This window comes from Heterodontus francisci, unplaced genomic scaffold, assembly GCF_036365525.1.
Source record: "Heterodontus francisci isolate sHetFra1 unplaced genomic scaffold, sHetFra1.hap1 HAP1_SCAFFOLD_742, whole genome shotgun sequence".
Taxonomy (NCBI): Eukaryota; Metazoa; Chordata; class Chondrichthyes; order Heterodontiformes; family Heterodontidae; genus Heterodontus; species Heterodontus francisci.
In genome coordinates, this window is record NW_027140866.1 from 145322 (window position 1) to 159808 (window position 14487).

Consider the following 14487-nt stretch of genomic DNA (forward strand, 5'->3'; position numbering starts at 1 on the left):
GCGAGGAAATGACTTGTTAAACAGATCAGCCGTAGCTGGAAAAGACATAACCTGCTTGGCAACCTGGGTTTTTTCTGAATTGTAGAAACAGTTTGAAATCAGAAAGTCTGTTTGCTCCTGGACTGAGAAGATCTCTCCTGTCTGCTCCCATCTCTTTCTCACAAGCCTTTGAATCCACCGAGGACACATGAACCCCAAGAGAGAAAAGTCTGCTACAGCGAACAAGGTTTAAGAAGGATACTGGGCCCCAATGAAAAGCAAGATCTACCTACAATCAAGTGAGCTCGAAGAATCGTAACAAAAACTCTTCAGATATTGCCTCAAATTTTTCTACTTTATTTTTTCTTCTGCTCTTTTCTGTCTCTATTTGCATGTGTGTATCGTGTATGCATGCTAGCGTGAGCATGTCGTATATCTGTCGGCGTCAACCGAATTAGAGTTTAAGTTTAAGTTTCATAAATTTCAATCTTTCTTCTTTAAACCTAAGAAAACCTGTTTGTGCTGGTTTCTTTGCCTTATAATTGGAAAGCGGTGAACAAGGGGGAGCTAAAAACATGGTGTGTTAAAAATTAAACCCTGTTGCGGTAAGACCAGGTGAAGGCTGAAAGGGAACCCTAGACCTCTTTCTCACCTGGTACAAAATTTTACCCACAGACAAACAAGAGAAATTAGAAGTGGGAAGCCAAATTGTTCTCAATCAAAGAAAAGCAAGCTTTCAATACAGGTTTTCTTGTGGTTGTGTGTGCTTGAATACTAACATGTCTGTGACTGAAGCTAGTAACTCCCCAAGCCAGGATGAAGTAACTTGGGATAAGTTAAAAGCACTGTCTATGGAGGAGTTGAGGAAAATGGCTGAGCAGTGTGGGATCACTGTACATGGCAAAGCTAAGAAGTCTGAACTCCTAAGATTAGTGGACAACCATTTTTCCCTTGAATCTGAAGGAGCAGAAACAGGGTTAGAAGCAGAAACCGACAGGGTATTGTTAGCAAAGATACAATTGGAACAGAGGAAACTTGAATTAGAGGAGAGGGAGAAAGAAAGAGCCTTCCAGAAGGAATATGAAGAGAGAGATAGACAGGAGAAGGAACAGGAGAGAGAGAGAGATAGAGAAAAAGAACATTCCGGAAAGAATGTGAAGAAAGAGAGCTGAAGTGGCTTGAGTTAACTAGGGGGGTGACAGAGTAATGCCAGTGAAAGCATGGCCAATATGGAGGAGCAGAATTCAGGACTGGGTACAGAATTATTAAAACGCGCTCAACTGATTCGAAAATTCAATAAGGAAGATGTAGAAGAAATTTTGTGTCCTTTGAGAAACTGGCAAGGCAGCTAAAATGGCCAGTTGAGACCTGCTCTCTTTTACTGCAAAGCAAGCTAACTGGAAAAGCCCATGAGGTCTATTCCCTGTTGCCAAATGAGAGCTGAACAAATTATGAACTGACAAAACATGCTATCCTCAGGGCATTTGAATTAGTACCCGAAGCCTGTCGTCGAAAGTTTAGAACCCTCAAGAAGCAAGCTAATCAAACCTATATGGAATTTGCAGGAAGTAGGCAACTGGATTTTGACCAGTGGCTGGGGGCTCTTAAAGTACAGCTCAGCTATGAGAATCTCAGGGAAGTAGTTCTGTTAGAGGAATTTAAAAACTCTCCCCCACTCTCAATAAAGACTCATGTAGAGGAGCAGCGGGTCCAGAGAGCTCGGCAAGCGGTCATTCTGGCCGATGAGTTTGCTTTAATTTATAAGTCGGTTTCCCAGGGGAGAACCTTTCCTAATCACCCCAACAAATCTGAAAAGGACAAAGCGTGGGAAGCTGATAGAAGCCCAAGGAGATCTGGGAGAGAAAGGAAAGCAGGAAACACAGGGGGCCTTCCTCTCGCCAAAAAGGACGGTGCTGTGAGCAAGAGTGAGACCCGGAGACCTGTGTCCTTCCATTGTAATAAAGCAGGGCATTTAAAAGCTGACTGCTGGAAACTAAAGGGGAAACTGGTAGGGTTAATCAGGGCACACCTGCTCAATGAAGACGGGACTCTGATGGAAAGCACAGCAGAACAAGCTGTGGCTTTAACTGCAGTAAGAGTGAGACCCAGGAAGTTTATGGCTGCAAGTGCAGGAAAATTTATTAGATTCCTGAGGGTTATTAGGGTTTTGTGTTTGAAGGGAGAGTAACCCCATACCCCTCAAGTGGGGCAAGTAATCCCATAGTAATTCTCAGGGACACCCGGGGCCACTAGATCCGTTTTACTGGGAAAAGGCCTGACATTTCCCCCAGGGAGTGCAGTGAACACCAGAATGGTGGTGAATGTTATTGGAGGGCAGCGTATGTCTGTACCTGTATCTGTGCACCTGGAGTGCGACCCAGTTTCCGGACCAGTGACTGTAGGGATTGTCCCTCATTTGCCTGTGGCCGGGCTGACCTGCTCCTAGGTAATGATCTGGTGGGGGTGAAGGCGCTAGCCGCTCCAGTAGTGACAGAAAGACCATCAGAGGTCGGAGAGACAGGGTGGTGGCAGGAGACAGAACCCTGCAGTTTCCCTGCATGTGTAGTGGATCAGGCTATGATCAAACCAGCTCCCCCAGAGGAGACTGCATTGGCACTGCAGGCAGATGACCAGGTCTGTCTGTCTGAGATTTTCTTCGGAAAGCTAGGCGACCCAGGGAATGAATTAAATGAATCTTCCCTAGCTGAGGCTTAGTGAGCCGACCCAGTATTGCAAGAGTTAGCACAGGCTGCCCAATCTGAAAGTGAAGCAGAGGGAGTCCCTGATTGCTATTATTTAAAGAATGAGGTATTGATGAGGAAGTGGAGTTCTCCTCACAAACCTGAGAGTAAGGAGTGGACAGTAGTTCACCAGTTAATGGTGCTGCAGAGGTACCGGAGAGAAATATTAAGAAGGGCCTACGAGACTACAGTGGCTGTACATGCCAGTATACAAAAGACCAAAACCTGCCTAAGACAACTGTTTGACTGGCCAAAACTCCACAAAGATGTGGTGGAGTACTGCAGGAGTTGCCACATGTGCGAGATTGAGGGGAAACCCCAACCTACAGTGAAACCTGCACCACTGGTCTGAGGAGGACCCTCCAGCAGAGGGCTAGTGAACTGTAAGGGGCCCCGCCGGGAACAAAAGGGGACAGGCAGGCACATGGCTGGCAAAAGTTTAGAAAGGGAAGGGGAAAAAGAGACCAATGAGGGCAGGTTAAAGGAAGTCCGAGAGGAATTCCGGATGAAACCCTCTACTGTCTGGTCAGCCAACCCTGATAAATATGAAAAGTTAGACCCCACATCCTCCTATGTAAATGCAGGCACTAGAAGCACCCCACCAGAGTTGCTAACAGCATTTACAGGAACCTGCAGAGTCAAAGACCTCTAGGGGACATAGAAACCATGAGGGTGATGCCTCACCTAGTCCAAGTGCCACAGGGAAGTGCAGTGGAGTCTGCACAAATACCTGCAGGCAGCAGTTACCCAGAGTACAAAGGGGAGATTAGCAAAGAATCCTCTGCCACAGTCAGAAAAAAAAACACCCATCCCCCTAAAGTCAAAAGCCTTTGCATGATTCAGCCAAGCCCTGAAAGAGAATTCCGGATAGACCCACCCATTACTGATTCCCGAGGGAAAAAAAATCCAGCTTAAGGCTAATTAAATCTAACCCCTCCCCCCACTCCCCCACTTTTCATACCTCAACAAGAACAAAGACCCTCGGCAGCCATGGAAATGGGCAAACGAAAGAGAAACTTCCCCAAAAAACAACCACATGTTTATTGGGATGCCAAAAATGGGCGATTTTAATAAGTTTTAGAATTTGTGAATGAATGAGAGAAATGCATGTTTTTTTTCTGTATCATATTTTTTCTCAACCCTTTTAATGAAATGCGCTTTTCTCAAATCACATTTCATTCCACTGGGTGTGGGGGTGGCATGCTAGGCCCCTACCTGCCAAGAATGAAGCACATCAATTTTGTCAGAAACATTGATTTTAAATTGAAATAACTTGTTAAACAGATCAGCTATGGCTGGAAAAGACATTTGCATATTAACAGACAGTGCTTGGAAGGACAAAGGACCATTCCCTGACACATTCAATCCACAATGGACCTTGATCACCAGGTATTGTATGTAAGAGGAGCATTATATGGCCTGCTAAAATGATACAATCCACAGAGCCAAGACGTGGTCACATGACTAACCTGCTTGGCAACCTGGGTTTTTTCTGAATTGTACAAACAGTTTGAACTCAGAAAGTCTGTTTGCTCCTGGACTGAGAAGATCTCTCCTGTCTGCTCCCATCTCTTTCTCACAAGCTTCTGAATCCACTGAAGACACATGAACCCCAAGAGAGAAAAGTCTCCTACAGCGAACAAGGTTTAAGAAGAATACTGGGCCCCAACGGAAAGTAAGATCCAGCTACAATCAAGGGCTCGACCGTGAGCTCAAAGAACCGTAACAAAAACTCTTCAGATATTGCCTCAAACATTCCCACTTTACTTTTTCTTCTGCTCTTTCTGTCTCTATTTGCATGTATGTATTGCGTATGCATGCTAGCGTTGGCACGTCGTGTATCCGTAGGCATTAAGCGAATTAGAGTTTAAGTTTAATAAATTTCAAACTTTCTTCTTTAAACCTAAGAAAACCTGTTTGTGCTGGTTTCTTTGCCTTATAATTGGAAAGCAGTGAACAAGGATTCACCAAGGGGGAGTCAATACAAAATGTGTTTAAAATTAAACCCTGTAAACTATAAGATCAGGTGAAGGCTGAGAGGGAACCCTAGATCTCTTTCTCACCTGGTTGTAACTCGAGCTAAATATAGGAATGCTTCAAGAATACATACAATTGGACCAGCAGCCAGAAGAAGTAATCCAGCACCTAACCTGTAAGTAGTTCATTACTCCTTTAAATAATGCTGGTGGCAGGCAGGGGAGTGGATTTGGGGGACGCCGGGTGGGGGCGGGGCGGAGGCGTGATGGCAAGGTGGGGTGGTGTCCCTTCATGCCATTCAGCTGTGCAAGGACATTGACTGGAATATGGAGCTGGCAAATAGCAGAGTAATGCACTGGTGCATGTTTTCATCATGCTGCTTTGCATGCTGCTGGTGGTCACTAGGACAGCATGCGCACTAACCCCTTTACCAAAATGGTGTCCCGCACACTTCCCGTTAGAGCTCGGATCCCACTTTTGAGCTTTACGTTACCTGATAATGCCTAAACAATTGATGATGCACACCCCCAATTTAGCTCACTTACATTGTTGTAACAGCCATGAAAGAATGGGTGTGCAGACTGTGTTCACTTGCCAATAGATAAAGTAAAACATTACCAGGGTAAACAAAAGAATGGGGCACTTTGCATCTTTATTTGTTTGGAACCATTACAGTAAATTCAGGGAACATGGCTATAATGAAAAGACTGTTGTAAATAAGCCAGCATGAACACCCTGTGTATTCTATGGATGGGCAAGTTAGTTTAGAGATACAGCACTGAAACAGGCCCTTTGGCCCACCGAGTCTGTGCCGACCATCAACCACCCATTTATACTAATGCTACACTAATCCCATATTCCTACCACATCCCCACCTGTCCCTATATTTCCCTACCACCTACCTACACTAGGGGCAATTGCTATTGGCCAATTTACCTATCAACCTGCAAGTCTTTGGCATGTGGGAGGAAACCGGAGCACCCGGAGGAAACCCACGCAAACACAGGGAGAACTTGCAAACTCCACACAGGCAGTACCCAGAATTGAACCCGGGTCGCTGGAGCTGTGAGGCTGCGGTGCTAACCACTGCGCCACTGTGCCGCTTTGATCCTAGCTTAAACTCCAGCATCGAACATTTTAGGGGCATCATCCTCATTTTACCTCACTTATCCTTACTGCACAAACCAAAACAGGGGACTTATGTGTGGCAGGTATCAGCACTTTATGGGCTTACGTAACCCTTCTCTAAAGTGCCTTATAGAGAGTCTACCATCAAATAATGGACGAGTCTCGGTGATTGTGGGAGAACAGCCTGATTCTGGCTGCAGGTACTGCATTGGGAGTGAAGTGAGGTTGACGATGTCAGCCAGTGCATGTCAGCCAGATCCTACAACCCGAAATTCATTCGAAGTAACTCAGCTGACATGTTGCCATTGTGCTGTATCAGTGCCTGTGTTTTCCCTGGGGTTGGGGTAAATACTGCAAGATTTTGAGCTGGTATTTAGTGTGTCTTTATAGCATCTCATCTTCCCACCTCAGTTGCAATGTCCAGACTGTAGCTGAGCCTGAAAGACAGCTTCAGGAATTGTATAATCAAGCATGTGGACAATATGTCCCGATCAATGCAAGTAGAGAGAGCCGTCTGATCAGGACACAGTGCTTGCTGCTTCTTTCCCCATCAAGGTGAACTCCATAGTAAAGGGAAAGCATTATTAATGCTCTAGATGAGATACTGGAAAGTTTACACTGCTTCTGAAAAGTGACCATATATTTCACATTAACATTGCTTGTTTCTAGATTTCTGAGGACATATTTGAGCATTTTCAGATAGGAAATGTTCTCTATTTGAGATGGAATAGGTAGGCTAGTTGGGCTTGTAAAGTCCAGAATAAGAAGACAGACCTTTGCAAAATGTGGGTTAATTCTGTTTCTTGAAATAGCAAATACTACTTGTGATAATTAAACTTGATTAAATAATTCAGTATAATTTCCATAAGTTCCAAAGTTAGCCTAAGGGTAATCAACAAAGTCTGTGGTTTGAGGAAGAAGTCTAAACACGTGGTTATTTTACATCTCTGTATTCACTGACTCTTCTATGGTGAAAGCTTCGTTCTTTATCTCTTTTTCAAACTCCATCTTCTCATGAATAGTTGTACCTGTATCATTAGTTTCGTAAACGTCATTATCTCTTTCTGCTCCTTTTGTCCTCGCCTGACTGTTGTTGGGGAATAAACAGTAAAATTGTTTTTTAGTTCAGAATGAACAAATTTTACATAGCAAACATCTACTTCACCATGACTGTGATTTAGAATTTGAAATGCTGCCACCAACCAACGTGGCAGATCAATAGTGCAGCATTTAACAATGCACTGTTTCAGGGCTTGAACGTCTGCACAAATTCAAAAATCAGAAGATACTGTCTCTTTAATGTTTTATCTAGGCTGCATATAATGACACCACTATTTCCCAACCAGAATGGAGAATGACTTCCCCCATCAATAACATCTTCAGCCAGAAGTGCCGAGTGGATGATCCATCTCAGCCTCCTCCTGAAGTCCCCAGCATCATCAGATGCCAGTCTTCAGCCAATTCAATTGACTTCACATGATATCAAGAAATGGCTGAAGGCACTGGATACTGCAAAGGCTATGGGCCCTAGCCAAGCTGTTCCAGTACAGCTACAACACTGGCATCTACCCAGCAATGTGGAAAATTGCCCAGATATGCCCTGTGCACAAAAAGCATTGTAAAAAATTGCCCCTAGCGTAGGTAGGCGGTAGGAGAATTGAGGTGGGGATGTGAGAGGGAAAAATGGGATTAATATAGGATTAGTATAAATGGGTGGTTGATGGTCGGCATGGACTCGGTGGGCCGAAGGGCCTGTTTCAGTGCTGTATCTCTCTATGACTCTATGACTCTACATCTAATCCGGTCAATTACTGTCTACTGATCATGAGCAAAGTGATGGAAGGTTTCGTGGACATTGGTATCAAGTGGCACTTGCTTAGCAATAACCTGCTCACTGACGCTCAGTTTGGGTTCCACCAGGGCCACTCAGCTCCTGACCTCATTACAACCTTGGTCCAAACAAGAGCTGAATTCCAGAGGTGAAGTGAGAGTGACTGCACTTGACATCAAGGCAGCATTTGACCAAGTATGAAATCAAGGAGCCCGAGCAAAACTGGAGTCAATGAGAATCAGGGGGAAAAATCTCCGTTGGTTGGAGTCAGACCTAGTGTAAAGGAAGATGGTTGTGGTTGTTGGAGTTCAATCATCTCAGCTCCAGGCCTTCACTGCAGGAGTTCCTCAGGGTAGTGTCCTAGGCCCAACCATCTTCAGCTGCTTCATTAGTGACCTTCCCTCCATCATAAGGTCAGAAGTGAGGATATTCGCTGATGATTGCACAATGTTCAGCACCATTTGCAACTTCTCAGATACTGAAGCAGCCCATGTCCAGATGCAGCAAGACCTGGACAATATCTAGGCTTGGCTGATAAGTGGCAAGTAACATTCACACCACATAAGGCAATGACCATCTCAAACAAGAGAGAATCTAACCATCTCCCCTTGATTGTCAATGGCATTTCCATCACTGAATCCCCCACTATCAACATCCTGGGGGTCACCATTGACCAGAAACTGAACTGTACCAGCCACATAAATGCTGTGGCTACAAGAGCAGGTCAGAGGCTGGGAATTCTGCAACAAGTAACTCACCTCCTGTCTCCCCAAAGCCTGTCCACCATCTACAAGTCAGGAGTGTTATGGAATACTTTCCACTCGCCTGGATGTGTGCAGCTCCAACAACACTCAAGAAGCTCGACACCACGCAGGACAAAGCAGCCTGCTTGATTGTCACCCCATCCACCACCTTCAACATTCACTCCCTCCACCACCGACGCACAGTGGCAGCAGTGTGTACCATCTACAAGATGCACTGCAGCAACTCACCAAGGCTCCTTCAACAGCACCTTCTAAACCCGTGACCTCTACCTCTATATATGAGGATGAAATGACTATATTATTAGGTAAGAATTATAGAGGTAATTTGGCAAACTGTTGCTTCAAGGAAATGTGACTCACAAAAATCACTGGTACACTGCCCATGATTTTACATCCATTCATTTTTGTATGGAATAGTCTGTATCGATGTTTATCTTTCACAAAAGCACAATTAACGGTCACATAGTTTGTGACATTTATCCATGTGCATCATACATGTATTAGTTAATCTTAAATGGGCACTCTTAGTTGAACTTAAATACAGCCTATGCTGGAAATGTGCAAAATAGGTTTTGATGAAGCAGGCCCTGTAGCCCATTCCATCTCATCCTCGGGAAGACCAGCTTTATCACCTTCCATTACAGCATCTGTCTCTTTCATAAATGAGCCAAGTGGCCGGATTTCAACCAAGCTGACTGTGAATCCCAGTCAGATGCTGTTCACCATCTGTGCAAACAAATATCTCTTACTATCAGCCCTACATTTGCCACACCCCCTTGTAAATACTGATATCAATGGCATTCATTGTTTATGTACTTACCGCTTTCTAGCTCGAACTCCACTAATAATCAAGATAATTAATCCAATGCAAACCAGGCTGATGACAATCCCAAACACGATCAGCCAGACCGTTACTGGGGGTTCTGTTCTTGGTGCAAAAGTGGCTTGAATACCCACAAACTCGAGTGTGTCATCAGTCAATAAAAATGCATTGTTGAACCTCGCTTTGTTCTTTCTGCAACAGGAAATAACATTTTAATCTGACTCATGTTTGAGAATCTCAAACCATGTGCAATAAATTTCTATTCATCATCAGAATAACGATTCGCAATTTGCACTGGAAGACTCCAACATTCCTTCAACACACGGAACTGGTGCAAGAAAAGTTCCAACTAACAGTGAGTTGATAAAGATGATTTAATATTAACCTGGCAATGAGAGTGAGCTATACTATCATGCATAGGTTTAAGGTGCTTCGAACAGCATATTGAACATTTGTATGAAATGTTAAAGAGCCTGGAAAAAGAGGAGGAGAATGGGACTAAATTGATTACTCTTTCAGAGAGCTGGTACAAACATCATTGGCTGAATAGCCTCCTTTTTATTCTATGGTCCTATACTTTAATTCTAGAAAATGAGTCGGCTAAGTTCTGGAAAGGTGCCCTGTACCGGAGAGTGATGAGATTGTCATCTAACTGTGAACTAGATTTAAATCAAGTCCACCATATCATTACAATGCACTTGAAAGGAGGGGCAGTACAAAGTTGTCGCTTATATCCATGCACTCCACTCCATCCTAGTGGTGACCAGCCTTTTCATTTGAGGGGCACATTACAACTTTTGTCTTGCATAGGGGGCCATTGAGACAATTTTGGAAAGACAAAGGCATTAAAAAATGATCCTACTATTAATCAAAACAACAACAAATGTGCATTTTTGTTACAAAGCTGTAAATGAGAGGATTAATTTATTGACTTACTTCCTTGTCACTATGTAGGACACTAATTTAGTGAGATACCTGGCAGTTTTCTGCTTGCACAAGTCATAAATATTTGCCCGGACAGCAATGCGGAGTATTCTGGATAGATGTCCATCTGTCAGGAATGATCTTAATCGCTCACTCTCCCTTCTCTTTCTCTCTCTTTCTCTCTCTCTCTCTTTCCCTCTCCCTCTGTGTCCTTCCTCTCTGTGTTCCCTTCTCTGTGTTCCCTCTCTGTGTTGTTCACCCCTCTCTGTGTCCCCCTCATTCTCTGTGTATCCCTCTCTGTCCCCCTTTCTCTCTCTTTCCTCCCTCTGTCTCTGTCCCACCACTCTCTCTCTCGATCTACTCTCTCTTGCTCTCTCTCTGACCACCCCCTCTCTTTCCCTCTCTCTCTCCCTCTGTCCCCCTTGTCTCTCTTTCTGTCCGCCCCTCACTCTTGTTCTCCCTCTTATTCTCTCTCAGTCTCTCTCTCTGTCTCCCCTCGCTCTCTCCCTGCCTCTACTCCCTCTCTCTCTCACTGTCCTCCCACCTCTGTCTCTCTGTACCACCCCTCTCTCTCTCGGTCCATCCTCTCTCTCTCTCTGACACCCCTCTTTTTCTGTCTCTCTCTCCCTCTGTCCCCTTCTCTCTTTCTCTCTCTGTCACCCCCTCTCTCTCTCTCTGCCCCCGTCTTTCTCTCCGTACCCCCTCTCTCTCTCTGTCCCTCTCTCTCTGCCGTCCCCTCTCTTTCTGTCTCTCTCTCTCCCTCTGTCCCCCTTCTCTCTCTCTGTCTGCCCCCCTCTCTCTCTCTGGCCCTTCTCTCTCTCTCTCTGTCCCTCTTTCTCTCTGCACCCCTCTCTGACTCCCTGTCCCCCTCTCTCTCTGTCCCCCCTGCTCCCTCTCTGTGCCCCCCACTCTCTTTCTGTTCCCCCCTCTCTCTCCCTATCTGTTCCCCTCTCTCTGACAGTTGCAGAGAATGGAAAAGCTCAGCAAAGCAGCTTTGTGGTTGCTCAGTTTTTTTTTAAACTCACAAGTCAGTTTCACAGCTGACAGGTGCTGGGGGCGGGAAATGTAGTTTCTGAATTTCAGACAGATTCAGTATTTTCCGGCGAGCTTTTAAAAAAATGCCAGAACCCACCGAGAAAACGTGAATCTGTGCGAAGTTAGGAAACCACTGTTCCCGCTCCCAGCACCTGTCAGCTGTGAAACTGACATTGCAAATTTTTTTTTATAAGCCGGTCTGGAAGAAGAAATGTTAGAAGCTATTATTAAAGATGTTATAGCAGGGCAATTAGAAAAATTCAAGGTAATCATGCAGTGTCAATATGGTTTTGTGAAAGGGAAATCATGTTTAACCAATTTATTGGAGTTTTTTTGAAGAAATAACATGTGCTGTGGATAAAGGGGAACTGGTGGATGTACTGCCACATCAAAGGTTATTGCAGAAAATAAAAGCTCCTGGTGTGGGGGGTAATATTTTGGCATGAATAGAAAATTTGCTTGTTAACAAGAAACAGAGAGTAGGCCTAAATGGTCATTTTCTGGTTGGCAAGTTGTAATGAGTGGTGTGCCACAGGGATCTGTGCTGGGGCCTCAACGTTTTACAATTTATATAAATGACTTGGATGAAGGGACCAAAGGTATGTTTGCTAAATTTGCTGATGACACAAAGGTAGGTAGGAAAGTAAGTTATGAAGGGGGCATAAGGAGGCTACAAAAAAATATAGATAGGTTAAGTGAGTGGGCAAAGAGCTAGTAAATGGAGTATGATAGAACATAGAAAAAATGGCAATTGCCATTTTGGCAGGAAGAATAATAAAGAAGTATATTATCTAAATGGTGAGAGACTGCGGAGCTCTGAGATGCAGAGGGATCTGGGTGTCCTAGTGCATGAATCGCAAAAGGTTAGTATGCAGGTACAGCACGTAATTAGGAAAGCTAATAAAATGTTATCATTGATTGCGAGGGGAATTGAATACAAAAGTAGGGAGGTTATGCTTCAGTTATACAGGGAATTGGTGACAACTCATATAGAGCATTGTGTACAGTATTGGTCTCCTTATTTAAGGAAGGATGTAAATGCGTTGGAAGTAGTTCAGCGAAGGTTTACTAGACTAATATCTGGAAAGGGCAGGTTGTCTTATGAGGAAAGGTTGGTCAGGCTAGGCTTTTATCCGCTGGAGCTTAGAAGAGTAAGTTGAGGTTATAATCTGCTCACCCCCATGATCTTATTGAATGGCAGAGCAGGTTTGAAGGGCCGAGTGGCCTACTCCTGCTTCTAATTCGTATGTTCATATGTAAGAAACCAATGGGAAATTTCGCATCTGTGAAATTACCAGTCACGGACCCCTGGCAAGAACGAGGAATGGCTGGGTATAGTTTACCTCCGCAGGCTGGATGGAAAGCTTTGGCAGGCCATGACCGGGCCTGCGGGCCTTACGTTGGACAACCCCGATCTATACATTATTGTGTGGCATTTCAACAACTTACAAGTTATATAATTTTGTGGTAGACACAGAAAAGTGACATTTTCTCTTCATCACTTCACTGTCACATTAGTGACTGTGCCTGTAGATCTGGCCAAGTACCTTGCAATTGTTAAAATGTTAAATACTAATCACCATAGAACCATTGAAAAATTACGGCGCAGAAGGGGGCCATTCAGCCCTTCGTGTCTGTGCCGGCCGAAAAAATACTAGCAGCCCAACCCTTTAATTCCAAAGAGTTTCGGATGATACCTGATAGCTTGCTCTACTTCTGCTTTTGGAATAATATCTGAGATGTTCGTTGGGTTCACAACAAGGAAATAAAAGGAGATCCTTTCTGTTTCCTTGAATATATAAACATTTTCTGCCCTGTGTGGAAGACAAGAATATGACCAATTAATGTAAAGGAGCTCCAGCCCAGGACACCTGTTAAAATTTTCATGAAGTTCAGTATTTCCCTGTAACATACTATGACATAAATCTCAATTATTCCCACATATTTACACTGGCTGGTGTACACATTGTTAGCAGTAAGGAACCATTTGTTGGAATGATCAATATTCTGCACCATTCAGATAACACTGAATTCCATTGGATACAAACTGTTTGACCCATCACTTGGGCCTGAATTTTACCGCAGGCTTCCGGACCCCAAGTTCAGGGTGGCTGCTCTGAAGCCTCAGCAGCGTCACTGGGAGAGGCAGGTCTGTCCCCCCTCGATCAGAGATCTTAAGCCTCGGAGGGTTAAGTGAAAGAAAATGAAAAATTCAGGGGGCTGAGGTTCAGAGGGGAAACCCCTCCAGGGGGATCGTTGAGGTTGCGGGGCTGCCTTCCTCACATTTGGCCCCCTCTTTGGGCCATGGAGTTTCTGGGTCTGATGGAACCCCGGGCTGCAACTGGGAGACTGCCTCCATTACGCTGGTGGCCTCCCAACATGGCAGGGGGTGGGTGGGAGTCGCCCTCTCATCAGCAAAATACCAGCGGTTCTGCAAAATTAATTATAGAAATTGACTGGCCCCCGCCTTGGAGCAGGCAGCCTCGCCTCCTCTGGTCTCACCATTGGGAAAATGAGGCCAAGTGCTACAACGTGCAAAACCAGTCCAATCCTGCTCTGTGGACACAGCGAATGCTTGTGAGTAATAAAACACACCAAAAAATGCCCAATTGTCAGGCAGAATGCAAAGAGTGCAGGGAGAAATTGAAAAAGGCGATAAGAGAATGTATGAGCAAAGATTACCAGGTAACATAAAAGGGAACACAAAAGCCTCTTATATACAGATAAAAAGTAAAAGGATAATTAAAGGAATGATTAGGGACAAAAAAAAAGAAAACCTCATGGCAGAGGGCTTGACTGAGGTACAGAAGGAATACTTTGCATCTGTCTTCACAAAAGAAGAGGATGAAGGTAACATCATAGTAGAGGAGTGGGGAGTAGAGATATTGGATAGAACAAGAATTGGGAGAAATGAGGTGTTAAATAGGTTAGCGCCACTCAAAATTAACAAGTCACCCAATCCAGACAAGATGCATTCTAGGTTACTGAGGAAAGCTAGTGTGGAGGTAGCAGAAGGTTTGACCACAATCTTTCAATCCTCCTTGGATACGGGAATGGTGCCAGAGGACTGGAGGATTGAAAATGTTACATCTCTGTTTAAATAAGGGGAGATGGATAAACCTGGTAACTACAAGCCATTCAGTCTAACATCAGTAGTGGGAAAAATACTTGAGAACATTGTCAAGAACAAAATTGATTTTACTTGCAGCAAGATGGGCTAATGAGGGGCAGCCAGCACATATCTGTTAAAGGCTAATTGTGTCTGACTAACCTGATTGAGTTCAT

The 14487-nt window shown here is 44.4% G+C and overlaps 1 protein-coding gene across 1 annotated transcript in view; it reads right to left on the reverse strand.

Moving 5' to 3' along the window:
* Positions 1-6448: 6448 nt before the first annotated feature.
* Positions 6449-14487, reverse strand: part of ace2 (angiotensin I converting enzyme 2) — a 72555-nt gene continuing 64516 nt past the window's right edge. Inside the window, exons 16-18 of the mRNA XM_068026176.1 lie at positions 12900-13016; positions 9241-9435; positions 6449-6912 (exon numbers count right to left, since the gene is read on the reverse strand). Coding sequence (XP_067882277.1) covers positions 6765-6912; positions 9241-9435; positions 12900-13016 — 460 coding nt within the window. The 3' untranslated portion in view covers positions 6449-6764. The remainder of the gene's footprint in view (positions 6913-9240; positions 9436-12899; positions 13017-14487) is intronic.